Genomic DNA, 27,628 nt, shown 5'->3' on the forward strand with positions numbered 1-27,628 from the left:
CGTTCAAACCTGCAAATATTCTAAATATATGCACACAAATAATTCACTCCCTTTATAATAAAGAACACAGCTAGGCATCATTTTCCCTCTCCAGTCCCAGAATCGTACCATAGTAATACTGTATATTGTCCAGGATGGAGCATAAGTCCTGATTCCCCCCTCTTGTTAGATCTCACTCAGTGCATGATCCCTGTCTGTCATTGAAGACGGAAGCAACCTGCAACGCGTCTCTGCTGTTTTACCAGCGTCAAAACTGGCCCCTGGTGACGTCCCTGACCTATGCCAGCTACAGGCAAGGCCGGGGAAATGGGAATTGTCGCGATGACGTATAATATCGGAGCCGGACGTTTCCCCTGTGTGTACCGCACACACGTGTGACGATGGGTAAGAATCAACCGAAGAAGCGGGGGGTTAAACCGGCGGCAGGAGCAGGTTCCTCTCGTCCCGGTGCGGGCGCAGGGCAGCTTCGCAGGTCTGTAGCTTATGCTGAAGGAGTAATTGCCACGGGTGATCCCATACTGGGAAACCTGTATACTAATATCCAGGACGTGTTATTTATAGTGGGGGAGATGTATCAAACCTAGAGAGTGTAGAAGTTGGCCATAGCAACCAATCAGCTTCTAGCTAGGATTATCAGGTACTATCTATAAAATGATAAGCAGAAGTTAATTGGTTGCTATGGGCAACTTGTCCACTTTTTAGAAGCTTTAATACATCTCCCCCCAGTATCTTTCCTGCACCTGTACTTCTTAAATCAGAACGTATGTCTTAAATTAATCCTGTTCATTGTCACGCGTCAGTAAGAGAACTGAGCCCAACTCCTCCAAGTTCTGACCCTATTTTCTGCATATATAAAGTTCTGGAACCATCTCATTGTGAACTTTTAAAATAATAGTTATTCTAGTAATCTATTGGCTCATTGAATTATTAAAAACAAAGCATTATGCATCTTTTATATAAGTGGTATTTCTGATCAGGACATAGATACATTTTTTTATTCCTTTAATATCAATTTGTAAAATAACTCCAGACTATGCCTATACATAGTAAGCGCTTTGTGCCATAGGCCAATTATTATTAATTATAGGTTTTAAAAATATTTGATTTCAGACATGAAAAAAAGATGATGAATTCTAGACCAAAAGACTTGGATAGCCAGGAAATCCCATTCAAGCTCCGTGAAATCATGAAGAGTAGGATGGATATGAACAAGCCAAGAAAAAAGAAGAAGCGAATGCCAGGTGAGATGGCTTTTGTTTTGCATTGGTGTTTGGTCACATGAAACTTTTTTTTTTTAACTTAAAAACCCCATTTGCTACACAGTGGAGCCACTTGTAAGGTAAATGTTTTCTAAATTCATGTGTTGCTGCAAGAGGTACCCCCCCTGTGGTCATAGATCCTATTAACAGTACCCCACAACACCCCCTTAGTAGTAAAAGAAACACTGTTTTATAACCCAACAACCCCTGTTGTTTGAACCCCTCCTTTTCCCCTGGGACCAGTGTCATTTTATTCTTACTATTATTTTACCCCCTCAGCATCAAATTACATTATTGGGGCCCTTCCCTCACTGAAAGTAAATTCCTCCCCTACTTCCAGGGGGAATTACTCCTCCTCCTCCTCTATACATGCAGAGCGCATGTGTGGAGGATCAGTACCCTCTGCTACAGCTGGTCTCTGCACTTGAAGAGATTAGCCACATAGAGCTGGTGGGGGAGACACATGGCAAAGCTCCCTTCCTCGCACTTTTGTCCCAAATGTATGCGTTTCAGAATGCAGTTCGCATTCTATAGGAGCAAAAAGAAGAGTGGTCCAAAGAGCGCTGTCCCTTTTCGGAGTAACCAAATGAGTCTTCTGGCAACAATTTGTACGTATAGTCCAGTGTTCTCATTAAACAGAAAAAAGGAGAAGAAATTATCTGTTGCTGAATTCACTTTTCCAACTGAATCCAGATAAAATTACTGAGTAGAGACAGAGATCCCTACACCAGATGGTAATGGTCAGTCCACATCCATAGAGAGTTTTCCCTTCACAACCAACCGTCCAGAGGAAGGACTAACCGGTCCGAAACGCGTTGGTTGTGAAGGGAAAACTCTTTATGGATGTGGACCAACCATTACCATCTGGTGTAGGTATCTCTGTCTCTACTCAGTCCGGGGACTGAGAGAGAGGGGAGTTACCTGTGTTCCATTCCTTTTGAGAGCTTTGTGTAAAACTTTTATGCTGTAATTTTATCTGGATTCAGTTGGAAAAGTGAATTCAGTAACAGATAATTTCTTCTCCGTTTTTCTGTTTATTGAGAACACTGGACTTTATTTACAAATTGTTGCCAGAAAACTCATTTGGTTACTCTGAAAAGGGACAGCGCTCTTTGGACCACTCTTTATTTTGTTTCTATAGAATGATAGCTATGAGCTGATTGGTTGCTATAGGCAACTTCTCCACTTGTCTTCTTTAGAAGGTTTGATACCTTGTTTCCTTAGAGTTTTTTTTTAAATTTCTGTTGCATGTAAGGTTTTCTTTTAAATGTTCTGTTAAAGTTGTGATTTTGAAAAACTTAATTTCAGCACCAAAGCAAGGGCCACACAATGAAGAGTTACAGACAGTTATTCAGGTCCCCAAGTTCAAGAGAAGGAAGCATGAATCGGAAGGTGCCTATCTACATCGTATGAACCAAGAAACTCAGCATGTCATGTTCCTTAGCAAAAACCAACCGGACCGTCTCCCAGAGCAGGATGTGGATGATAAGGGGGAGATCATTAAGGAGGAGGGCACCAAGGAGGAGGGCGCTAAAAAGGAGAAGTCTCAAAAGAAGAAAGCGTATGTTGCCCTGAACAGGGATTTAAAAAAAAAAATGAAATGCAAATATTAATTTGTCTTTGTTTAAAAAAATAAATAGAAGTTAACTTAAAGAATAGGTGTAGCCTGCACACAGTTTAGGGAGCCATTGTGTGGCTTGAATGTTCATGAGAATGCAGGTCATAATTTCCCTAGGAATCTAATGGCCATATTCAATTTGTGACGAAAAGTCCGTCGCAGAACTTTTTCCATCTGAGCTTCTCTTGGGGATAAAGTATCGGCCGCGTATCCCCATATTCAATTTGGAATCAGCGAAAACAGGACCCGACGAAAAGGTAAGTAGCGAAAAGCCACTTTTGGCTAAATCAGCCTGTCACCCCCCAAAAGATGCACTAACATGGGGGATCACTATGGGTACCCCCGAAAAGCCCTGCTAAAGGTATTTGGTGTCTTTAAACAGTCTCTACAGGTGCTTTTATGGGTCTTTGACAAAGTGGTGAAGAATAGCATTTAGCAACATTTTGGGGGGAAAATAACTAGTGCAATCAAATTTGGAGTACATGAAAATGGGTGCAAGCATATTTTTACGTCCCTAAAGTGTACTATTAAAAATCCACCTGCTGCAAAGAACCGCATAAAAAAAAAAACACCTGGGGCATACTTGGGGACCTCCCTGAGCCTATTTCGCTAGTTTAGACGTTTGTCCCCCAAATCTTTTTTGTTTGCCCCCAAAACGAAAGTTAATTTTTTTGGGGTGTCCTGTTGAACTTTTTTAGTTTATTTTTGACACACAATACCTTTGAGGGACAGTCCAAGGGGTGCAGGGTACTTTTTTTTTTTTTTTTTAGTTTGTACCCCAAAACCCCAATTCTGCACTTTTTTTTTTTTTTGCCACCTATTCGATGGTGAATACTTATCCCTGAATTTTGGCAAAGACTTTTCGCACCTGCGAAGTCTTTGAAATTGAATACGGGGAAAAGCGAAAATGGCGAAAATGTTGTTAACGGGTTTTCGCAGCCTAATTGAATATGGCCCTGAGACTTTTAAATATTTACTATCTCGGGGATGTCACTGTTTTCTAGTGTATGGGATAGCTGCATAGCTCAGGGTTTTAAATGCACCTATAGCAAACCCTGGTAGCCTCCCTATAATATGCCTGTATTGGGGGGGATGAAGTCGGCATTCTGGGGATACAATGCTGGCGGTCAGAATCCTGACGACTGCGATCCTGATGGTGAGTATTGGGGGTTAGAGAAAGAGTTAGGGTGAGGGGGGGCAGGGGTGGTTAGGGTGCAGGGGGAGGGCGGGCAGGGGTGGTTAGGGTTAGGCTGCTGGGGGAGGGGGGGCAGGGGTGGTTAGGGTTAGGCTGCGGGAGGAGGGGGGGAAGGGGTGGTTAGGGTTAGGCTGCGGGAGGAGGGGGGGCAGGGGTGGTTAGGGTGTTAGGATACGGCGGGAGGGGGGGCAGGGTGGTTAGGCTACGGTGGGAGGGGGGGCAGGGGTGGTTAGGGTTAGGCTGCGGGGGGAGGAGGGGCAGGGGTGGTTAGGGTTAGGCTGCGGGGGGAGGGGGGGCAGGGGTGGTTAGGGTTGGGCTGCGGGAGGAGGGGGGGCAGGGGTGGTTAGGGTTGGGCTACGGCGGGAGGGGGGGCAGGGGTGGTTAGGGTTAAGCTGCAGGGGGAGGGGGGGCAGGGGTGGTTAGGGTTGGGCTGCAGGGGGAGGGGGCCAGTGGTGGTTAGGGTTAGGCTGCGGGGGGCAGGGGGGGGGATAGGCATACCCAACCCTTTATGGGGGACTGGACAGCATCCAATGCTGTGATCAATAGGAATTCTGTACATCCCTAATAGTTATAGTAAATTGTATGTGTGTGTTTGTGTATATAAAACATTATATTTATATATATATATATATATTTTTTTATTTATTATTAATTAAAACTGTATAATTGTGTTTGTTTTATAGCTTTGACCGAAGGCGATTAGATAAAGTTTTGAAGAAGAAAGAGGAAAATAAAGAAACTCGTTTAGAACAAGACTTGTTCAAAGGTAAAGTTCATGAAGCATATTTTATGTTTTGTGTCTACTAATATCATAATAAGTTTACATGTAACCTAATGCATAGCCAAAATAGATATTAACCCTTTTAGTGCCAGTGCTGTCGCCACAGTTTAGAACTTCAGCTGGGAGGAAAACTTCCACACATCCAGTGTGGGAATATTAGAAGTCATGGGTTGAATTAATTTTGTAAAACAATCAAAGCGAAGTATTGTAAAAAGTACATTGTTTCTACTTTTTAATTTTTTTTGACGTACAAATATAAAGATATTTACTCAATCATGGTGCCAAAAAAGCCCAGTCTGTCCTGTGGGAAAATATACAGTATATGCAACATTTGCTTTGGCAGAGCAGAGAATAGTTATTACTGAAAAATGCATAAAAACTTAGCCACCCCATAGCTAGAATTTGGCACTGACCTCTAGCATCAAGAGTTAAAACGAAAAAGTAAACCTGCCCGCTGTAAGAATTAGTGCAGATGTCGGTAAATAAATTCACAATGTCTAAACATAGACACAGAACGCATTGACTATAGCGCTTGTGGCCTTGTAACCTACCACTTCTGCCACTGTAAAAATCAAATCATATGACAAAGGGCAATGTATTTAATTAAAATCAAAATATATCTTCTCCGTGGTCTAAATCCCTTTTTAAATAACAAGAAAATGTAAATATTAAAATAATTGAGTTACCTAATTTCTTTCATATCATCAGTGTTCTCCCCAGGTCATTAATGGGTCCTCTGTTGTCTGCAGTCCCCCACCTGGCTTTAAAAATAATTCTGGGGAGAACACTGTATTGTTTTTATCTAAAGTCAATTCTACGGCGTGACCTAGCTCCATCTTTCTTGTACAGATACAGTGCTGTTTGGGGAAGTGGTAATGCAACCGCCAGCTCTCACCGTTAAGCCTAGGAAAAGCGTCCCTGTAACTAAGGTAAAGAGTTTGTGCATGTGTAATAAATAGCACTCTGTACTGTGGAACCCAACATCTTTTATGTGTAATGTACCGCCCTGACTTTAACAATAACTTATTTTAAGGATTCTGATGTCTCCAGAAACCTAAACCTTTGTCCTGTTAAGTTAGATTTACTGTAACTATTTATATTTGTTATCTAAATGTTCACTGCATAGTACCATAGGGAATAGAGATAAATGGAAATATTGTGGAAGTCACTTGGAGGATGTTTCTTTTTGCCTGTGTGTGTTACAGACAAAACCTGCATCTCTCCACTGCTTTCCTGAGTTCACTCAGACCCATTCGCATTACTTTATATTAAAAACAAAACTTCATGATTATCGGTCATTCACGTGATGTAATCATCTAGTCTTCACTCTAGGATATTTTTGGGTAAGGTTCTGATCACTGAGGAGGGCACATTTTGTAATTTTGAAAAGCAAAATTTTGTTTTCAATGCGTCACTGCAGCTGTGTAGCATGTTGTGAATTGTGGGCGCTAATGTGTAGAACGGTATTATATGTAATATTTAAATCTTTCCCATTCAACACCCCAAATGCCCCCTATGCCATCAGACCACCCCACATACCCCAACATGCCATCAGAGCACAAGTCATGCTCCTGAAATGCCCTTCAGACAACAAATGCCCCTTTAGTGCATGCTCGCCTACTCTCCCGGAAAGGCTGGGACGTTCCCGAAGAGTAGGCAACTCTCCCACACACTCCTCCAGACCCCACCCCCACCTGCTCGCCAGTGGAGGAAAAAAAATATATCTATATCTCTCTCTCTGCCTTTAGCATCCTCCCTCCTGAGGTGATAGGCTCCTGCAGTGTAAGCTGTAGGGAACATGCCTTATGTTCTATCCCTATGGAGGCAGTGTTATAAAGATAATTTAAGACCAAACCTGGCTGTCTTAAGGTATCTGGGATCTTTATGATATGCAATTAAATCAAGAACTGAAAAATGTTAGGAGATGATATAAAATCCTCAATGACGCCATGTGCAGGGGCTTTGAGGAATATAGGTGAACGTCCCACAAAAATAACGGTACTGGAACACTTCACTATAGGTAATCACCACTGTGTGTGCATAAGACAGCAAGGATGCTCACATTCTCACACAGGTAGATGTATGATGCAGTATTGTAGATATTTCAACTCTATACTTAATCTTTCCATTCTTATGGGCGAGAGGTTTTATCGAATTACTCCCTGGGGGTTAGGACTTTGTTTGACATTCCCTATTCCTCCTACAAGAATGATGACCATTTTCTAACAAACGCTGTCTCTGTCCTTTCTTGGAGGAGGGGGGGGGGGCTTGCTATAATCCTACATACATCACATGTCTTCCTTATGTGAATTTTAGTATTAATGTCTATTATGTCATTCACATTAGTGAGTTATTCTGCTTCCACTATGTATTTCTTTGTGAGTGCTAGACAGGGGTTGGGTACGGGATGCTGGTGTTCGGGATCCCGGCGGTCAGAATCCTGACGCCGGAATCCTGAAAGGGGACACGTTGTTGGTCGGTACCCTAACCCTCTAGTGCCTAACCCTAACCTCCCCTTCCCGAAACCCTAAACCTAACCCTCCGCCTAGTGCCTACGACTACCTCCCCCCCCCAACCCTGCTACTTACCTTCAGGATTCCGGCGGTCAGGATGCTGGCCCCGGGATTCTGACAAGTGTCTGGATTCCGGTGTCGGCATTCTGAACGCTGGAATCCCATCGCTCTGGATATTGACCGCATGCCGTAGACATTATTATGCTTTGTACTGTTCTGCTGGGCCTCTCTTCTCTCTCAGTAGATAATTTGGCTGTACTACACACTAGTTTTATATATGGATCTAGGTATATTTTATTATGGAAGGCTCAGAACCGGCTCCCCGAGTCAAAGTTCTACCTGGCCAGGATCCAACTGGACCACCTCGTGTTGGTTTCATTCCAATTTGTGCAGTGGTGTATCTTCAAGTTATTAAGTTTTAGTATGTGATGTCATCCAAATCCATTCAGTGGAAGGACCAGAACAGGCTTCCCGGGACAAAGTTCTGCCCAAATAAACAAACCTATGAATTTTATATATAGGAGTACTCTCATGTTACTGGGTTGTATAGCTGGGTTTACCTCCCTATCCAGTTATCTACTTGAGACTTCACTTTCTCCTTCCATGGAGCCTATCACTTTGGTAGGGAGGATGCTTAAGGGTAGACAGATATAATATACATATATTATAACTATGTATATTATGTAGTTAGATATATATATATATTCTAGTGTCCCCTATGGAATAGGAGCAATGGATTTAGCGGGAAGTACTAAAATCCTATTATATATAATTATTATATAATCTATATACACACACTATCTGTAAATTTGTTTTTTTGTGTTAATGTAAACAATTTTTTCCATTATCAAATTATGTAAATAAGAGCCACTTAACCATTGTGATTTTTATTAACAAACCTGCATATTTATTAATAAAATTATATTGAATTTGGTTTAAATAGCTCTTATTTACATAATTTCATTATTATTTTTTTTAAATGACAATTTTGGGAACATTTTTGGAAAACCATATTAGCTAGCTACATGGTTAATTGTTGAAGTGTATTAAATGTGAAAGCCAGAAATTCTTGCTGCATGAAAACATTTTAAATGAATTTCCTCCTCAAAACAAGTGGTTTTAAGATCTATACCTTGTTAGAAAATGGTCTTGTTTTTAAGTAATGTTTACAACTGTGACGCCATCTCTGTGCGCAGTGCATACTTCCGCTGCTACAACGTCTGGTTCCCTAGGTTTATCTGGCATTAGTTTGCAGTGCTGAAGCAAAGTTCATTGTTCACTCCACCTGGCTGTTGGCAAAACCATCAGAAGTTTCTCTGTAATAGTAGAAGCATAATTATACAATATACTTATGACTTAAGATATAACTTGCAAATATTATTCCTTCATGTTCTATTAGCAGCACTTTTTTTTCCCTTTTCTCTTTAGCCAGGAGAGAAGCAGCTTCTCTTGAAAAAGCTTTTGGCTAAAGCAAGCAGCCCGTCGCATGCCCCTGCTATGTCCATGGCCAGAAAGAAACTGTTAGAGGATGAGCGAGAACGAGTCGTACAAGCTTACCGTGACCTAAAGAAGAAAAGAATGGAACAAGCCACCAAAATGAAACTGTCCAAACCTCACCATACATGAGATCTCCAACCATAAATTCAGTGCAGACTGTATAATACGCAATTGCAGTTAACTGAAGAACTGTCACAGAGTGATGTGTCTACCAGGCTGGATGTAGTTTTCAGAGCCGTGATTGAATGCGGGTAATGTGTGAAGGTCAGATAATGAGGCAGTGGCTCTATCCCTGGAGCGTGGTCTACACCTGGAGCTACGAAATGAAGTACTTGTTGGACTTTGCCTTCGATGAAAACACAGCACCTCTCACTTGAGTGCCTCCTGAAGTAACGCTACATGCTGTATTAGAGCAGATGCTTTTCAGAAAATGCAGAACTTTTATTATTCCAGTCTTCTGTGGTACATCATATATGTATGCGGCATATTGTGTATGCACAAAGTCCATTTTGTATTCCTTGTATAGTTCAGAAATATATTTTCATGGAGAGAGAAGCTGATTGGTTGCTATGGGTAATTGCTCCACTTGTCCTCTTTAGAAGGTTTGATAAGTCTTCCCCATGATCGCTTTGTGCCTCCTGTGTGTTTTTTATCCCTATCTGTCACTGGGGTAGACGTACTAAGCCATGGAGAGAGATGAAATACCGACCACTTAGCTCATTTCTGTCACTTTACAGGCTGTTTGAAAAATGAGTTAGGAGCTGATTGGTTGGTACTTTGGGTGAGATGTGCTAAGGGGAAAATGCAGCCAAAACTTTGAAAACTACAGTTTTCTGAGTTTTGGCCACATTCTCATATGTGGGTGTGATACAAAAGGTCAACAATGAATTGGTCGATACCAAAAGGTTGACATGCCAAAAGTTAGACTGTACAGAAAGTCAACATGGAAATGGTCGACAAATGTTTTTTTATTTATTTTTAATTTTTTTGAAACCCTAATCTTCACCCTAACCGTCGGTAAGTGTCTAACCCTATCCCTCCGGCAAGTGCCTAACCATAAACCTAATCCTAAAAAGTTTTTTTTTTTAAATGTTGACCATTTCAGTGTTGACCTTTTGTACCTATCAACCTTTCCGGAGCTTAGACCCGGTGGGCAACGCCAGCCAAATATAGCGTTGCCCAATAGAAGCCGATGGGCTTCTTACCGCAGGGTGAACAAGAGTGATCCAATATCATCCCTCCTGGGTGTATATTTATTGAAGATCGATTTTGGATTCTGTTCGAATTCCATTCGATTTTGATAACTGGAGATTTACTAAAGCCAAAATGAAATGTCGAACAGAAAACTGAATTTCACTGAAAATCGAATATAGGCAAAAGATCGATGTTTTCCCATAGTCAAATATAGGATCCCTTCATTTATGAACATTCAATTTTGTAAATCGAACTTAACATCTCCAAATGAATAGAATTAGGAGAGACTGTCGGTATGAGCTTGTAAACACCATTCTGTTGGCTGGAAATTGATTGTGATGCCATTAAAAGTTCCCAAAAGCATGTGGAGCAGTCTGGCTGTATGAATAATGGCTACTCAAGGCTATGCTATGCACCCACCTGCGGTATCAGGGGTGTAACTAGTTGTTTGGGGACCCCATAGCAAAGGTGCATGCAGCCCCGCCCCCCCCCCATGGTGGGGTTCAGCCGACTTAGCCAGGCGTCCAAAAAAAATTTTATATACACATGTCGCTACCTTGACAAAAGGGCATAGAACCCTTGAAACGTTGGATTGATAAAACAGTTATTGACTGATTAAGACCATCAGTGCCGGGGATTACTGGAATGATGTAATATATAAATATGTATGTATATATAATATAATGTGTATGTATGTGTGTGTATATATATATGTGTGTGTGTGTGTGTGTGTGTGTGTGTGTATATATATACACATACAGTCAGGTGCATAAATATTGGGACATTGACAGAATTTTCATATTTTGGCCTCTATTCACCACCACAATGGCTTTGAAATGAAACAAACAAGATATGCTTTAACTGCAGACTTTCAGATTTAATTTGAGGGTAATTACATCCAAATCAGGTGAACGGTGTAGGAATTACAACGGTTTCTATATGTGCCTCCCACTTTTTAAGGGGTCAAAAGTAATGGGACTTTTAACTCAAAAGTTATTTCATGGACAGGTGTGGGCTATTCCCTCGTTATTTCATTATCAATTAAGCAGGTAAAAGGTCTGGAGTTGATTCTAGGTGTGACATTTGCATTTGGAATCAGTTGCTGTCGACTCTCAATATGAGATCCAAAGAGCTGTCACTATCAGTGAAGCAAGCCATCATTAGGCTAAAAAATCAAAACAAACCCATCAGAGAGATAGCAAAAACATTAGGTGTGGCCAAATCAACTGTTTGGAACATTCTTAAAAAGAAAGAACGCATCGGAGAGCTCAGCAACACCAAAAGACCCGGAAGACCACAGAAAACAACTGTGGTAGATGGCAGAAGAATTATTTCCCTGGTGAAGAAAACCCCCTTCACAACAGTTGGCCAAATCAAGAACACTCTCCAGGAGGTAGATGTATATGTGTCAAAGTCAACAATCAAGAGAAGACTTCACAAGAGTGAATATAGAGGGTTCACCACAAGATGCAAACCATTGGTGAGCCACAGAAACAGGAAGACCAGATTAGAGTTTGCCAAACAAAATCTAAAAAAGCCATTACAGTTCTGGAACAACATCCTATGGACAGATGAGACAAAGATCAACTTTTACCAGAGTGATGGGAAGAGAAGAGTACGGAGAAGGAAAAGAACTGCTCATGATCCAAAACATACCACCTCATCAGTGAAGCATGGTGGTGGTAGTGTCATAGCGTAGGCATGTATGGCTGCCAATGGAACTGGTTACCTTGTATTTATTGATGATGTGACTGCTGACAAAAGCAGCAGAATGAATTCTGAAGTGTTTCGGGCAATATTATATGCTCACATTCAGTCAAATGCTTCAGAACTCATTGGACAGTGCTTTACAGTGCAGATGGACAATGACCCAAAGCATACTGCAAAAGCAACCAAGGAGTTTTTTAAGGCTAAAAAGAGGAATGTTATGCAATGGCCAAGTCAATCCCCTGACCTGAATCTGATTGAGCATGCATTTCTCTTGATGAAGACAAAACTGAAGGGAAAATGCCCCAAGAACAAGCAGGAACTGAAGACATTTGCAGTAGAGGCCTGGCAGAGCATTACCAGGGATGAAACCCAGCGTCTGGTGATGTCTATGCGTTCCAGACTTCAGGCTGTAATTGCCTGCAAAGGTTTTGCAACAAAGTATTAAAAAGTGAAAGTTAGATTTAGGATTGTTTAGTTTGTCCCATTACTTTTGGCCCCTTAAAAAGTGGGAGGCACATATAGAAACCGTTGTAATTCCTACACCGTTCACCTGATTTGGATGTAATTACCCTCAAATTAAATCTGAAAGTCTGCAGTTAAATCACATCTTGTTTGTTTCATTTCAAAGCCATTGTGGTGGTGAATAGAGGCCAAAATATGAAAATTCTGTCAATGTCCCAATATTTATGGACCTGACTGTATATACGTTTATATTAACCTGTGTCAGCTGTCTTTTTGGTAGTGTGATAGAAGCTATGGCCCTCATTCAGAGCCGCTCGTTAGCGGCAGTACGCTCGTTCCGAGCGATGTTTGCACATCTGCGCATGCGTACGGTTTTTAGTACGCATGCGCGAACCAGTCAGTGCGGTCAAAAATCGTTGGTACGCAATATAGCGAGTGCCTGCTATTTTGAGTGACAGAATGAGGCGTATGTGGGTGGTAACAGGGGAAGGTGCTTGAAAACGGGGAGTGGAGATCCGAACGCAGGCGTGCTTAAAGGTCAAAACGGGCGTTTTATGGGTGTGTATATTTAAAACAGCAGCGTCATTTTTCACGTCACTGGGTTATTTTATAGCCAGAACTGCTCGCAAATTTGTGGTAGCAAACACCAACCACAAGAATAGCGAGCAGTTCATACGCTGGTCGATGTACTCGATTAATCTAATAAATAGCGGACATGACGTAGGATGCGAGCGGCCAGGGGGCGTTTTTAACAAATAAACGAGCGTATGTTTTGCTCGCTCGTTCAGACTTAGAGGTGTGAACAGACTACAATGTGCGTACGGATCATTTGAATAGCCACCCCTTGTTTTTAAACAAACGACCGCAAATAGCGAACGGCTCTGAATGAGGGCCTATGTCAGGTGACTGCATTACCTTTAAAAGCCATTAGCTGGCAGGTGAGCTTTAAACCAGGTAACATTTTTTCAGTCTTAACTATGTGATAGCAGCTACCAGGTTTACATCAGTGTGACGGATAGTGTAGGACCTGCAGAAAGTGGGGTACCGTGATGTGGGCTGCGGGCTTAAATGTATTGATCAATCCATGAACCAAATCCCCATTATTTATTTACCTATTTATACATCATTGAGAGTGTTTAAACATGGTGAGTGCTGGGTTTTCTGATTTTATATGTGTGTGTGTGTATATATATATATGTGTGTGTGTGTGTGTAATAAATATATATATATATATATATATATATATATGTGTGTGTGTGTGTGTGTGTGTATGTATGTATATATATATTATATACTTCAGGGTCCATAGGGTATCCACAGGATACCTTGGGGTATAGGTGATGACGTCAGGCATCGGGCACCATAGAGTTAAGTTTTCAGTCCTCCCAGGATGCACTAGGGTCCCCCTCCTATACCCCGCCCCCGAGCCAAGGCATCTCCGTTTAGTTTGGTGCCCGGCCGGAGTCGGATGCACCTGTTGGAGTGGGGGCTAAGAAGAGCCCCTGAAGTTTTCTTCAAGCAGCTGTGGCTGCACATCTGGAAGTACAGCATGGACAGTCAGTCCTGACGTCCATGCTGTCTTCCCTACACCCCCACCGGTACTGATCCGGGGATGCTGGTAGACATCTGGGGTCACAGCTAGCGGTGACCCCAGATGTTTAGGACCATGGCCGGAATCAAGGGGGACAAAGGTAAGCAGCGGGGTCCCGCGGTGGGTCCCCGCTGAAACACATGGTCCAGAGTCCCCAGGCAGGGGGCTCCCTGGGGACTGGCTGCAGCGTGGAGCCAGGTTCTAACCTGTGCTTCCACTACCCCCCTGGGACAGCAGGACCGTGGCAGAGCGGTAGCGCTGCGGCGTCCCAGGGGTTAAATGCATGCCAGGGGAGCGCGCCTTCCCTGTCTCACAGCCGGCGCCTCCCCCGCTGCACACAGCCCTCTCTGCACACGCTGACTGGTCCTGTGTTAACGCTCCTCCCCCAGCCCGGCCTCCTCTCTGCTCCTCGGTAGCCATCTTTGGAAGAAGCACGGTGAGCGCTGCTCGACGCTGAAGAACGGTGGCATCGTGGTCTGGGTCCCCCTGCATACCTCTCCTCCGTTGGATAAGGTCTGTGTATGCAGCGCCGTGTCCTACCTTGCTCTGAGTCTGTGTAGTTGAGGATCAGCGCTGATAGTGCAGGAATTGATTTCTTTGCATTGTATGTGACCTATGCTAGCGTCTACTGCCTGTACTTTCATTTTCTATCTGTCAGCATTTAACTGTCCCTGTTCTTTCTGCTAAACCCCTTGCGGTGCGGTGCTTGCAGGGTGGTCTCACACTATACTAACGAGTATCGGTGACAGGGGTCACATACTTACCATTATGTCTGAAAGTGATTTTCCTCTCCAGCTTTTATGTACTACATGCAAGGTACCTATAGCGGAGGGGGACGGCAGTGCGGAAGGACTATGTCGACGGTGTTATTCGTTGATGCGACCGATTACGGTCACGGCTCCGGTACAGGAGCCACCCTGGGCTTGTTTTGCCAAAGCGCTTACAACCCTCGTGGGCCAGTTAGCTCCGCAGCCTGCCCTCACTCAGATGGGTTTGTCCCAGCAGTCAGTGGTGTCGTCACCCATGCAGGGTTTCCCAAGACAATTGATGGTACCCCACAGTCTCCCTATTTCCCCTCCTCAGGTCTCTCATGAGCCTGCGTGAGTTAATTCGTTAACAAGCTCTGTACAGCAGTTGTCAGAAGTGTTACAAGGGGAGTCTGTGATGCGGCCCCACAAGCGGCCGGTGGCGTCTCTGTCTGCTCCTTATGAGGATGACGACGGGACGTCCGATGATGGGGAGATTCTGGATCTTTCTGACCAGGAAACTTCCCACCCTAAAGAGTCGGACGCTAAGTCTAAGGTGTATATACCTGGCCTTATTCGTGCAGTCCGTACTGCTTTAGTTATTGAGGATGAGGAGCCTCCGGTATCAACGTCCAAATACGCCTTTTTCAAAGATGTTAAAGGAGATACCACAGTGTTTCCTCTTTCGGGGCAATTAGTTGACCACCTAGAGGAATCGTGGAAACAGCCAGGCAAACGATATCAGCCTCAAAGGCGTTTAGCAGTGGCGTATCCGTTTGCAGACAATTATTTTGCAAAGTGGGAATCCCCTCCTCAGGTGGAGTCTCATGTGACACGCCTTGTCCGTAGTGCCACATTACCCATGCCATCCATGTCCTCCCTTAAGGATGCTACGGACCGCAAGGTGATCTGCCTGAAGTCCGTCTATTCCCTTGCGGGGGGGGGCTGCGTGGCCGGCTATGGCCATTTGCTGGTTTGCCCGAGCTATGGAGCGCTGGGCTGACACGTTGGAGGCGTCCTTCGATTCCGACTGTTCGGCTGAGCAGACGGAGTTGATCGGCAATCTCCGGGATTCGGCCACTTATATCAACGAAGCGGCCTTGGATGTTAGTACCCTGGCGTCTCGAATTTCTTCGGCAGCTGTGGCTGCTTGTCGCACCTTGTGGTTCCGATCCTGGAAGGCGGACGCTGATTCCAAAAAGGGTTTCGAGGCTTTGCCTTTTAACGGAGAAGTTCTCTTCGGTCCGGACCTGGACAAAATTGTAGCCACGCTGGCGGCAGCTAAATCGGCATGTCTCCCGTCGGCTGCTGTTCCTTCTCGTTCAGGTACTCCGTCCTTTCGGTCCTATAGGGCCCAGGGTAGGCCTAAGACACAGTCCTTTCCCCGACAGGCTGGCCCCAAGAAATCGGCCAAGCCCCGGAAGCAGGCCTGGAGTACCAGACGTCCGGCCCCTAAGCCAGATGACAAACCTGCGGCCTGACAGTCCGGGCCTCCCTTTGGGGGATCCCAGAGTGGGAGGCCGCCTGCTGCAGTTCGCCCGGTGTTGGTCGGTCACCACGACAGACACTTGGGTTCTCGAGGTGGTCTCACACGGGTATGCCCTCTCCTTCCGGCACAGACCTCCGGCTCGATTCTTCACCACGGGTCTACCATCAGACCGGAACAAAGCCACGGAGCTGCGGAAAGTTTTGTACACTATGCTCCAGGCTGGAGTTATAGTGCCTGTTCCATTCTCCCAGAGGGGCCAGGGTTTCTATTCCAATCTCTTTTTTTGCTGCAGAAACCCAATGGTCGTTTCGTCCGATTCTCAACCTCAAAGCTCTCAACAAATCTTTGCAGGTGCCGAAGTTTCGGATGAAGACCCTACGGTCCATCATTCTGGCGCTGGAACCTGGGGACTACATGGTGTCATTGGACATACAGGACGCTTACCTGCATGTCTCTATTCTTTTGCGCCATCAGCGGTTCCTGAGGTTTGCAATCCGCAGCGACCACTTTCAGTTCCAGGCGTTACCTTTTGGCCTGGCGACAGCACCACGTGTTTTCACCAAGGTGATGGCGGTCATGGCGGCTTCCCTGCGGCTGCAGGGGGTCCGCATGTTGCCGTACTTGGACGACCTTCTATTAGTGGCAGGATCTCCGGAGCTCCTTCTGCGCCACTTGGACCTGACCATTGCGCTCCTGCAATGGCACGGCTGGTTAATAAACTGGCAGAAGTCCACCCTGGTCCCGTCTCAGCGGATTCTGCACCTCGGAGCCTTATTGGACTCGGGACAGCAAAGGATCTTTGTGACGGGGGAAAAGATCTCTGCCTTACAGTCGAGGGTGCGCAGTTGTCTGCAGAGCCGCCGAGTGTGTCTACACTCGGCGATGAGGTTACTGGGCTCCATGGTGTCGGTGTTCGACATGGTGGAATATGCCCAGTTTCACTCCAGACCTCTGCAGCACCTGATCCTGTCCAAGTGGAATGGACTGCCTCAGTCTCTAAAATCCCAGACGATAGTGCTCACTCCGGAGGTTCGCCTGTCCCTTGCCTGGTGGTTGCAGACGACCCATCTCAACAAGGGTCGTCTGTTCTGGGTGGCAAATTGGGTCCTGTTGACGACGGACGCCAGTCTTCGGGGCTGGGGAGCAGTTTCGGGTCCACACTTGTTCCAAGGCAGGTGGACTCCGGCAGAAGCAGAGCTTCCAATAAACATCTTGGAACTCCGAGCGGTGTTCAACGCTCTCCAGCAGGCACGTCGGGTTCTCCAAGGTCACCAGTGCAGGTCCAGTTGGACAACGCTACCACCGTGGCCTACATAACCCGGCAAGGAGGAACCCGAAGTCGGGCGGCTCTCGTAGAGGTGTCTCGGATCCTGGTATGGGCGGAGCGCAATCTTCCGGCCATATCAGCTGTCTTCCTCCCGGGAGTGCTAAACTGGGAGGCGGACTTTCTCAGTCGCCAGGACGTTCATCCGGGAGAATGGTCCCTGCACCCGGACGTTTTTCAACTGCTGGTTGACAGGTGGGGTCTTCCAGAGCTCGACCTCATGGCGTCCCGGCACAACAACAAGTTGCCGGTGTACGGGTCTCGCACAAGAGAAGAAGAGGCGTCTCTGGTGGATGCTCTGTCCATCCGGTGGACGTTCCGGTTTGCTTATCTCTTTCCGCCGGTTTCCCTTCTTCCACGGGTAATCCGGAAATTCAAACAGGAAGGAGGGACGCTCCTGTTGATAGCTCCCGCATGGCCCAGACGGCGCTGGTTCTCAGACCTTCAGGGTCTGTCCGTGGACAGTCCTCTGCGGTTGCCGCTACGTCCGGACCTTCTGTCACAGGGTCCTTGTCTTCACCCAGACCTGACTCGGCTGTCTTTGACGGCGTGGCTGTTGAGACTGCCATGTTAAGGTCCAGGGGGTTTTCCAGCTCTGTAGTGCGTACCATGCTCAGAGCTCGGAAACCGTCTTCCGCGAGAATATACCATCGCGTGTGGCATACGTTCTTCCAGTGGTGTCGGCCGAGAGGTTATGCACCGCGGGAGTTTCGTCTGTCTCGGGTTCTCGCCTTCCTGCAAGCGGGACTAGACCATGGGCTTCGCCTTGCTTCTTTGAAGGTACAGGTTTCGGCCCTGTCTGTCTGGTTCCATCGTAGGATTGCTACAATCCCGGATGTGCGCACCTTTATGCAAGGTGTTCTACGCATTCAGCCACCCTTTGTTCCACCTGTGGCGCCTTGGGATTTGGCTGTGGTCCTGAGGGCTCTCCAGGGACCGCCGTTTGAACCACTGGGCTCAGTGGATCTTAAATGGCTAACAGTTAAGACTGTTTTCCTTCTGGCCATAGCTTCGGCCAGACGTGTTTCTGATTTAGGGGCTCTTTCTTGTAGACCCCCTTTCTTGATTTTTCACGGGAACAGAGCAGTGCTACGCACTCGTCCTGAATTTCTTCCCAAAGTTGTTTCCCAGTTTCATGTTAACGAGGAAATAGTTGTTCCGGCCTTTAACTCACCTGGTCTTTCAGTGGGTGAGGCCACTTTGGATGTTGTGCGGGCCTTAAGGACTTATGTTGACCGCACTTCTTCGTTTAGGAAGTCGGACGCCTTGTTTGTCCTCATATGGCTTCCGTAAAAAGGGTTGGCCTGCTTCAAAGCAAACTTTGGCAGCCTGGATCAGTATGGCTATTTCTGAAGCTTATCTTCATGAAGGTCTGCCGGTTCCTCCTTCTGTGAAGACTCATTCCACTAGGTCTGTGGGTCCTTCGTGGGCAGCTCGACGTGGTGCCTCTGCAGTCCAGATCTGCAAGGCTGCTACGTGGTCCTCTGTCCATACCTTCGTGAGGTATTACAGGTTTGACACCTTCGCCTCTCAGGATGCTTCCTTCGGGCGGCGGATTCTCCTTTCAGCACAGGAGCGTCCCCACCCTTAAAGAATACTGCTTTGGGACATCCCCAAGGTATCCTGTGGATACCCTATGGACCCTGAAGTAGAAAATATGAGATATGGTAGGAACTTACCTTTGTTATCTCTATTTCTACGAAGTCCATAGGGTTCCACAGGACTCCCGCCCTGTCGCACCTGTGCTGCAGATGGGCTTTACTCTGGTCACCGGTTTTTCCGTCTCCCTCTGGTGAGAATGTGATTCTTGTGTGTGTCCAGATCTTTTTTCTCTCTCTTCCTTCTCCTCCTCCGGCCTATGGCTTGGTAACTAACTGAGATGCCTTGGCTCGGGGGCGGGGTATAGGAGGGGGACCCTAGTGCATCCTGGGAGGACTGAAAACTTAACTCTATGGTGCCCGATGCCTGACGTCATCACCTATACCCCAAGGTATCCTGTGGAACCCTATGGACTTCGTAGAAATAGAGATAACAAAGGTAAGTTCTTACCATATCTCATATTATGTGTGTGTGTGTGTGTGTGTGTATATATATATATATATATATATATATGTGTGTGTGTGTGTATCTATATAAAATTTTGCAATAGAGTCCGCACTCACAGCAGCAATTCCATCCTTCTGGGGTGCAACCTCAATGCGACCCACAAAAACTCGATGTCCATATGTATAGAAAAACACCAAAGAGGAGAGGGCACTCACCATTTGCAGAGATAAGACAGCTATTTATTGATCACATATCACCAGTGTAATAGGCTAGGTCCGACGTTTCGGTCCCCATGTGGGGCCTTTGTCAAGGTAAATGCAATATCACCCACTGCTCAAGCCATCAATAAAGTGTATATATGATGAGCATATTATAGTTATGAAGAAATTATAAATCACTTCCTAGAGTGTGCACAAGTGTTTCTAATTTTTCCCCTGTTATTTAGTATGAATGTGATACATTTGGCCAAATAGAAAGTAACGAGGAAGCTGAGTTCGATTTATGCATTAAATTTTAATGGGGATTTGAGATTCGATTTTGGAAGAGATTTCATTAACTAAACACAAAATCCCTTCTTAAAATCAACCAAAATCGAATTCTATATCAAATATTAGTAAATGAGGGATTTGTTAAGGGATTTTGCAGTTCGATCAAAATTTGATTTCAGTCGATTCATAAAATCGAATACCAAATCGAACTTTAGTAAATGTACCCCCTAGTGTCTCCCGTGGTGTGTGCATCATATGACGCATGTGCACAGGGACTTCTCCTTTCATAAACCTGGAAGTTTCCTCTTTGCAAAGGACTGTTCCTTTCGGAATAGCTGTCCTTTTGCGATTGCAATCGCAATTCAAAATATATACCGGCATTATTAATGTCTGTATTTACCCAATAAGTGATGGTATGTACTATGCATCCATAATGCGATGCATAGTACATACCTACCTCCCTTTACTTTATCTACCCCACTATGAGACTACTGCTGATTATCAATTTTACTTTGTTTGTTGAGTAAGGCAGCGAAAAAAGGATTATAGAACACAATAATGATGGCAAGAGAGAGATACCGTTCTGTCAGATGCAATAACTAATATAAGTTGTCATGAATAAAAGATGAGTACTAATCTGTTCAGACACATCTGCTCCAAAAACTCTGCTTCTATGTCTTTCAGCAAATAGATAAGCAGGAATGTAAAAGTCACCAATAACTCATCAATCATGTTGCAGCAATGCACTAGGCTGCTATTTATGTCTCTGATCTGTATGCCAGAGTGTCACATGGTATCATTAAGGGGTAGTAGGCGGAGTGCACACATTCTGCTCCTGTTATCCTTGTATCAAAATATGTAGGCATGACCACACAAAGCAGGTATGCAATGTGATTTCACTGATTCTTTACATTGGCGGCAAATGCAAGGATGACCAGGGTTCTCTAAGTGACCGTTTTTAGACATCTTACCCATGCAGGCCCTGTTGTATATAGTTTAGCTGGGCATGTATGTAAGTGACTTTCTGTAGATAATGAGACTCATTTATCACACCAGCAGTAGCTACTGATGCCACTTTCTATTTTAATGCCATAGCTTTCTTGTCGTATAGAATGGTCCCCATTAGTAGATCCTTTATTCCCCCAGAATACCCAGTAATTACAATAGAGGGCATAGGACAGAGTAAACGCTTTTCCAGAATTGTTGAACACCTAACATTGCCAGTTACCCCCAGTGTCTAACTTTCTATTTGAAAATGTATTATATCCTAGCTCTGATACATCTCTACAACAGGGTCAAAGCATAACAATTAGTAAGTTCCAAATATTTACTTCTATTATTTACTGGTGAATTATTAAATAAATTCAGGAAAAATATAATTTTCACAAGATTATATTTTTCAAATAGTGACATTGGCATCTAAAACATTAATTGACTGTTTATCTCAGATAATTCTAGATCTCCCCAATCTAGGCATCACTAGACACAAATGTCTCATTCAACAATTATTCCAGGACCTTTTTTTTCTTTTTCTCTTTCTCCTAACTCTGAATCGGACCCTTTATGCATTTCATCCAAGCACATAAAAATAAAGGAAATAATTCATTCTCATTTTCAAGTGGAGATTTTATCATGAAAAACGTGTAGAATCTGGCTTTTTGCTGTTTTGGAAGGGGATTAATGTCAAAGCAAGAACCATAAATGATTTCTTGTTTGTGGATAGAAGGACAATACACACATTTGCTTTAACTTCACTTGAAACTTCATTGTGGGCAGATTATTTTTGATTGATTTTTATTCTGTGTGAGTACAAATATGCAAACTATCCTCAGGAAACATAATAAGGTATAATGTATGGGGGTACTGCATAAACAGCTACTGATATTGGTGTCAGAATGTGACCAGCCCAAAAAGTGCCACAGTATGCTCAGCAGTGAAGAGGTTAAGAATGGCCATGCTATCTTCATGTCCAGTCCTACAAGCAAAATTGCACAAGGGGTCAGTGGCATAACTTCATCCCAGGTGCCCAGAGGCAAGATAAGTGTTGGTGCCCCCCCAAATTAAAATGTACCCCCCCAGCACCTATGCCAGCCCCATCTGCCGCCCCCTATGCAGTTCCCCCAGTAGTGGGCCCCCTGTGCAGTGCCCTCTGTAGAGGTCTCCGTATGCAGTGCCGCCTATGTAGTGCCCCCCAGTAATGATCCCCCTATGCAGTACCCCCAGCAGTAAGGGCCCCTGTAGTGTCCCCAGTAGTAAACTCCCTGTAGTGCCCCCAGTAATGCCCCCTGTACTGAGCCCCCAGTAATGCCCTCTGTAGTAAACCCCCAATAATTCCCCCTGTAGTGAGCCCCCCCGCGAGCGCACACACATACAAACAAAAAAAAACAATACTTACCTGAAACCCTGCTCCAGTGCTGCTGCCTTCAGTCCCCAGTGCCCGCTCAGTGCCCGGCGCCCGCTCCTCGGAACTATGGGAATGACGTCACCCTCATAGTGCATTGCGGGACCTGGAAGCGAAGCTCAGGAGTGAGCTCCGTTCCTCCGGCTACCGCCGGGGGCAAAGAAGGAGACGGACACCCACTGGTAACACACTCAGCGGTTGCCCGGCAAATAGGGGGTGCGACCGCACCCCCCTGTATTGACTACGCTGGAGTTGGAGCGCTGATCAGCGGTGCTCCATCTCCTTAGCAGTGCCCGAATCGGCCGGGGAACAATGGGGCCAGGTGCTCCCTTAAGGGCTGGAGTCCGGCGGCAAATGACTCCATTGTCTTTGTGAGTTCCGCCACTGCAAGGGGTTGTATGTATTCCACAAGCAACAGAGGGAACACACATAATAAGTAGGTACTTAGCAAGCAGTATTAGGTCAACATACTAAACAGGATATATGATTATACATGTGTAGTTGTGGTTAGTGATACAATTCATTTACAATTTGACAGATCTTTTGTCCAAGGCTAAAACAAGCTGATTACAGGCAGTAATGAACACAACATTATTATAAAGGATACATTATGCTCCTTGCATAGTGGTGACTACTGGTGCGATTCTGGCAGTCTGCAGCGTTTGTATTTTTACTCTGTGTTTGTGACTGTTTGGTGAACCAGTTTCTCCCCACAGTCCAAAAACCACAAACTGGAAGTTTAATAGGGAGCTGATGAAAATGGGCTTTTGTGTATGTTTTGTGGTAGAGAATTCAACTTGTAAGCTCCATGGGTGCTGTGACAGGTGTGAATGTTTTAGCATCCTCCTATAAAGTGCTGCATCATATGAATAAAGAGTAAAATTAATAATAAAGCCTTGTTAAAAACAGGCTACAGCAACTGGCTTTGGTAGCAAGCCATGAAGGCAAAACATAGTATAGCGTCGGATGGTGTTTATTTAATTTTCGTGTTTCAATCCATAGGAAAACTGAATTCACTGATTAACTACATTAATGTATTGTACTTTTTTGGGATAACTTGTTTTTTTTTTTTTTTTAATATGTGTAAAGCTGGGTACACACTAATATATCGGCTGTTCTAATGAACGGCCAATATATCTATAGTGTATCTATAGGTGGGTGTGTACACGCGATATGTCTGTGAACAACGTCCTTCACAGACATATCGGATTGGCCCTGCAGCACAGCAGATGGCTGATATATCTGAAAGATATATGGGTCATCTGCTGGAGTGTACGGGTGACCCGCCAATTGCCCGTATATATGCTGTAGAGGCCCGCCGACGATGAGTGACAGCTTAACTGGGTGGACAAATTTAAATGTGGTTAATGCAAGAAGCGCTTTTTTGGGGGGGGGGATTTGTATGTACTAATTACTATTGATACCTGCTGGTCCACAGAAAGATAAATAAATAAATAAATAATCAAACTGCAAACCAAACGAACAAATAAAAAGGAGGTATGTAAATACTTAAATAAAATTAAAAAGAAGAAAAGAGGATGAGTTACTTTGAATAGAAATGAAGATAAAATAAAAATAAAATCAAACAACAAAAACGAAATGTGGCTAGTGCAAAATTAAATGAAATTGATAAAGTACCAGTGATATTTAAGCATAAATGTTTACACTCCTTTTGTGGGAATGATAGGTGCCCGCTGCTTTGGTGCAGTGCAAACGGGTAACTGTCCCTATCTTACCCTAAAAGCGGCGTTGTCCTTTGTTGCTGGTGAACATGTGCTGCTTGATGCTGTACTCGCTCCCACTCTCCTGTCAGCGGACTGTACCCAGTCTGTTAGCGGGGGTTGCAGCTCAGCATGCAGCGATCTCCGCTGTGCCTTCGGCAATCTTTCTGGCCTCTGGCTCTATTGATGAAAGGTGGCTGGTGGCTTGTGTAGTGGTCTGGGCTCCAACATATTTCGTTGCAGCTGGCACCTATCATTCCCACAAAAGGAGTGTAAACATTTATGCTTAAATATCACTGGTACTTTATCAATTTCATTTAATTTTGCACTAGCCACATTTCGTTTTTGTTGTTTGATTTTATTTTTATTTTATTTTATCTTCATTTCTATTCAAAGTAACTCATCCTCTTTTCTTCTTTTTAATTTTATTTAAGTATATACATACCTCCTTTTTATTTGTTCGTTTGGTTTGCAGTTTGATTATTTATTTATTTATTTATTCATCTTTCTGTGGACCAGCAGGTATCAATAGTAATTAGTACATACAAATCCAAAAAAAAAAAAAGCGCTTCTTGCATTAACCACTTTTTACACTTTTTCGAGTAGTGACAACAGAAGCAGCTATAAATTTCACAGGTGCGCTACTAGATTATCAACCAGGACAATTTTTGGACAAATTTAAATGCCTGCCCAGTTGTGAAGTCAAGCCTGGCACATCAGGCAGACGATTGGTTAGTGTGTATGCACTTACCAATCGTCAGGTCGGACCTAGTATGTACCAGCTTAAGTAATGTAACTGGATGCTGTTAACTTAATCATCTTAGCTGTATCTGCATCAAAGTTGACCTATGACAATCTATCTTGTGGTTTAATTTCCATTCGGCTGCCATGCTGTGTTCTTTTGTATATGCTGTCTGATCCCAGAGTACATGTCTGAGCACGCCCTATGCCCCAGGAGCCCATTAGAGGTGTTTTTAGACTTTCCTTAAAAGTTCACTGTGACTTCATGGAGGTTTATGATCCTAATTTAATGTATTGTCTTGCTTAGTAACCCAACCAGGTTTTCTGCATTTGGGTTGACTCGGGTGACCCATTAACATTACCTGTCAGTGCAGTTTATGCACTTCAGGTAATAGAATCTATTTTTGACACTTTTAAAAGACCCTATATCTAACGCAACATGTTCTTGTCATACCTGTTCTATCACACCCATCCCAGCAGGGGGCAGTGACATTCTTCTCTTTACAAATCTCATCAAGCCAGAACTTGACCGTTTTTTTTTTTGCCGGGTGTGAAATATAGTTAAGGACGCCAGTGGTGTATAAGAAACAATGCGCACACACACACACACTGCTACACACACACACACACACACCGCTACACACACACACACCGCTGCACATGCCCAGTAGATAAGTATAAAAAAACCCAAACAAAACATTTAAAAGCGTCTCAAAGCTGCTGCTTGTGAAAAGCACTGAGTGCCTGGAAAACACCGTCCGGCTTCTGCCTGTTTCTTGGGCGGACGGCCAAAACCGGCAGGTGTGAAACCGGCCTTAGTGTCCAAGACAGCTGCAATTGTAATATTACCATATCTCTATTCAGTGTTCTTTGTTACTATTATTTCTCATTCCACACTCGTCTTTTAAACAGTTTAAGTCTAGCTATAAAATTTTAAGTGAACACTAAATATAATAGGAATGATCAGAGTAAGTTTGTCTGACCACAGACACAAACACCTGCCTTTTTTGAGCAGCAAGATCAATGACCAACAGCTGGATGAAATGGAGCACAGTTAGGGCAGCTGGACAATACTGAAAATGTTTTCTGGTATATACAGTACATAGCATAGAGACCAGAGTTAACCGTGTAAGAGGAGGACTGATTGGCAGCATTAAGAGAACAGGGATAGAATAGGGCAGGCCTGGCCAACCTGTGGCTCTCTAGCTGTTGTGAAACTACAAGTCCCAGCATGCCCTGCCACAGTTTTGTTATTATGGAATGCTAAAACAGTTGCAGGGCATGCTGGAACTTGTAGTTTCACAACAGCTGGAGAGCCACAGGTTGGCCAGGCCTAGAAAAAGGTAAGAAGGCACCCAGCTTATTTATCATATTTCCCGCAGTTTCTTGGCTTCACAGAAGTAACCACATATTCTCAAAATAGCTTAAACATTGTTGCAATCAGCAACCTAATTGTTTTCTTTTAAAAGGTTATTTTTTTCTCAGTTCTGTTCCTATCTATTGCAGTTTATGTTCATATGTTATTGCCACATTTTGTTATGCTATGTATGCTTGTATCTTTTTACACAGGATATATGTTCAAATTGATGGCATATCTGGTCAAAGGTGTTCCTGATCAGGTGGTAATGTGACAGTCTACATGTCACAGGTGTTCCTGATCAGGTGGTAATGTGACAGTCTACATGTCAAAGGTGTTCCTGATCAGGTGGTAATGTGACAGTCTACATCAGTGGTTCCCAAACTGTGCGCTGCTGCACCATGGGGTGCCTCGGGGCACTTGCATGGGTGCCTCAGGTTGGTCCAGCATCAAATCAAATTATTTATGGTGAAACCTGTCCACCACCACATAACTAAACCTAAGGATGACAGGTAGCACAATTTACTTAATTTTACTACTTCACTAAATTTTTTTCTGAATTTCTTAATAACAAACATTCGGCTTGAGCGTGCCCTGAAAACAATGCTGATACACTGGGGACCGCTGGTCTACATGTAAAAGGTATTCCTGATCAGGTATTAGTTAGGTCTTATATGACCTGGCTAGCTGTCAGAACCGCAACATGCTTGGGCGCATTAACTCGAGGAGGCCACAGCCATAGAGTGCTAAATTCTTCCATCCCATCCACATGTGGATATAAAATGACCTTTCAATGAAGAGGTTGTTGTATAGACATAGGATTAAGGAGAATGCTGTGTGTACTGATTAACATGGGCAGGCATGCAGTTTGTAAATAGGAGCAAACAAGTAGGTGGTCACTGGTCCAAAATGGAATATTATAAAATAGTGACACATATGTTGACGTCAGTAAACATGATGTGACCTCAATCTTTAAATCAAACAAAATAAAATACCAACAAACATAATAAAATGCCTAGTGGGAATGTAAAACGTAATTTTTGCTGTTCTTCTGGGAAAACAAACCTGCAGGGTGAGAACAGTGCCCTATGAACCAGGAAGTGGTCTGTAAGGTTAAGCCTGGAGGGCTTCACTTCACAACTTGCGGTGTTTTGATATGGTATTAATATTTGCTGTGCAGTAGAGCACAGGTTATCCTGTATTCAGCATTTGTACACTTGGGACAACGAGTTAGAAAAAAGTCTGGTGTGCGAAAGAAAAAAACAATCTCTGCTCACAATCAAAGTTTCATCTCAAATATCATTCCTATTGTTTCATCTAGTGAATTTTGCTGCCAACATTTTTAGTGAGGTGTCTTTTAATTTGGATTTAATGTGTTTTTTTTTTTTTTTTTAAAGATAATATTGCAATGTATTGTAAACAATATCTTATAATTCTGAAAATATACAACTATTTATTTTATTAGGAGCGAACTAAGCCATGCCTGGTATAACAA

At 44.0% G+C, this 27,628-nt stretch overlaps 1 protein-coding gene across 2 annotated transcripts; it reads left to right on the top strand.

The window, feature by feature from the left end:
• The first annotated feature begins 267 nt into the window (after window positions 1-267).
• Window positions 268-10,420, top strand: CCDC137 (coiled-coil domain containing 137). 2 transcript variants are annotated; one of them, XM_088474489.1, is made up of 6 exons: window positions 268-472; window positions 1,111-1,241; window positions 2,568-2,820; window positions 4,756-4,838; window positions 5,703-5,782; window positions 8,795-10,420. In XM_088474489.1, the coding sequence occupies exons 1-6, from the start codon at window positions 381-383 to the stop codon at window positions 8,990-8,992; spliced, it is 837 nt and encodes a 278-aa protein (XP_088330615.1). In that variant the 5' UTR covers window positions 268-380; the 3' UTR covers window positions 8,993-10,420. The 2 variants fall into 2 exon arrangements, with proteins under 2 accessions (XP_088330615.1, XP_088330621.1); XM_088474495.1 differs by having other exon boundaries at window positions 269-384.
• Window positions 10,421-27,628: the final 17,208 nt, after the last annotated feature.

Source organism: Taudactylus pleione, unplaced genomic scaffold (genome assembly GCF_031769625.1).
Source record: "Taudactylus pleione unplaced genomic scaffold, aTauple2 ptg000016l, whole genome shotgun sequence".
NCBI classification, from domain to species: Eukaryota; Metazoa; Chordata; class Amphibia; order Anura; family Myobatrachidae; genus Taudactylus; species Taudactylus pleione.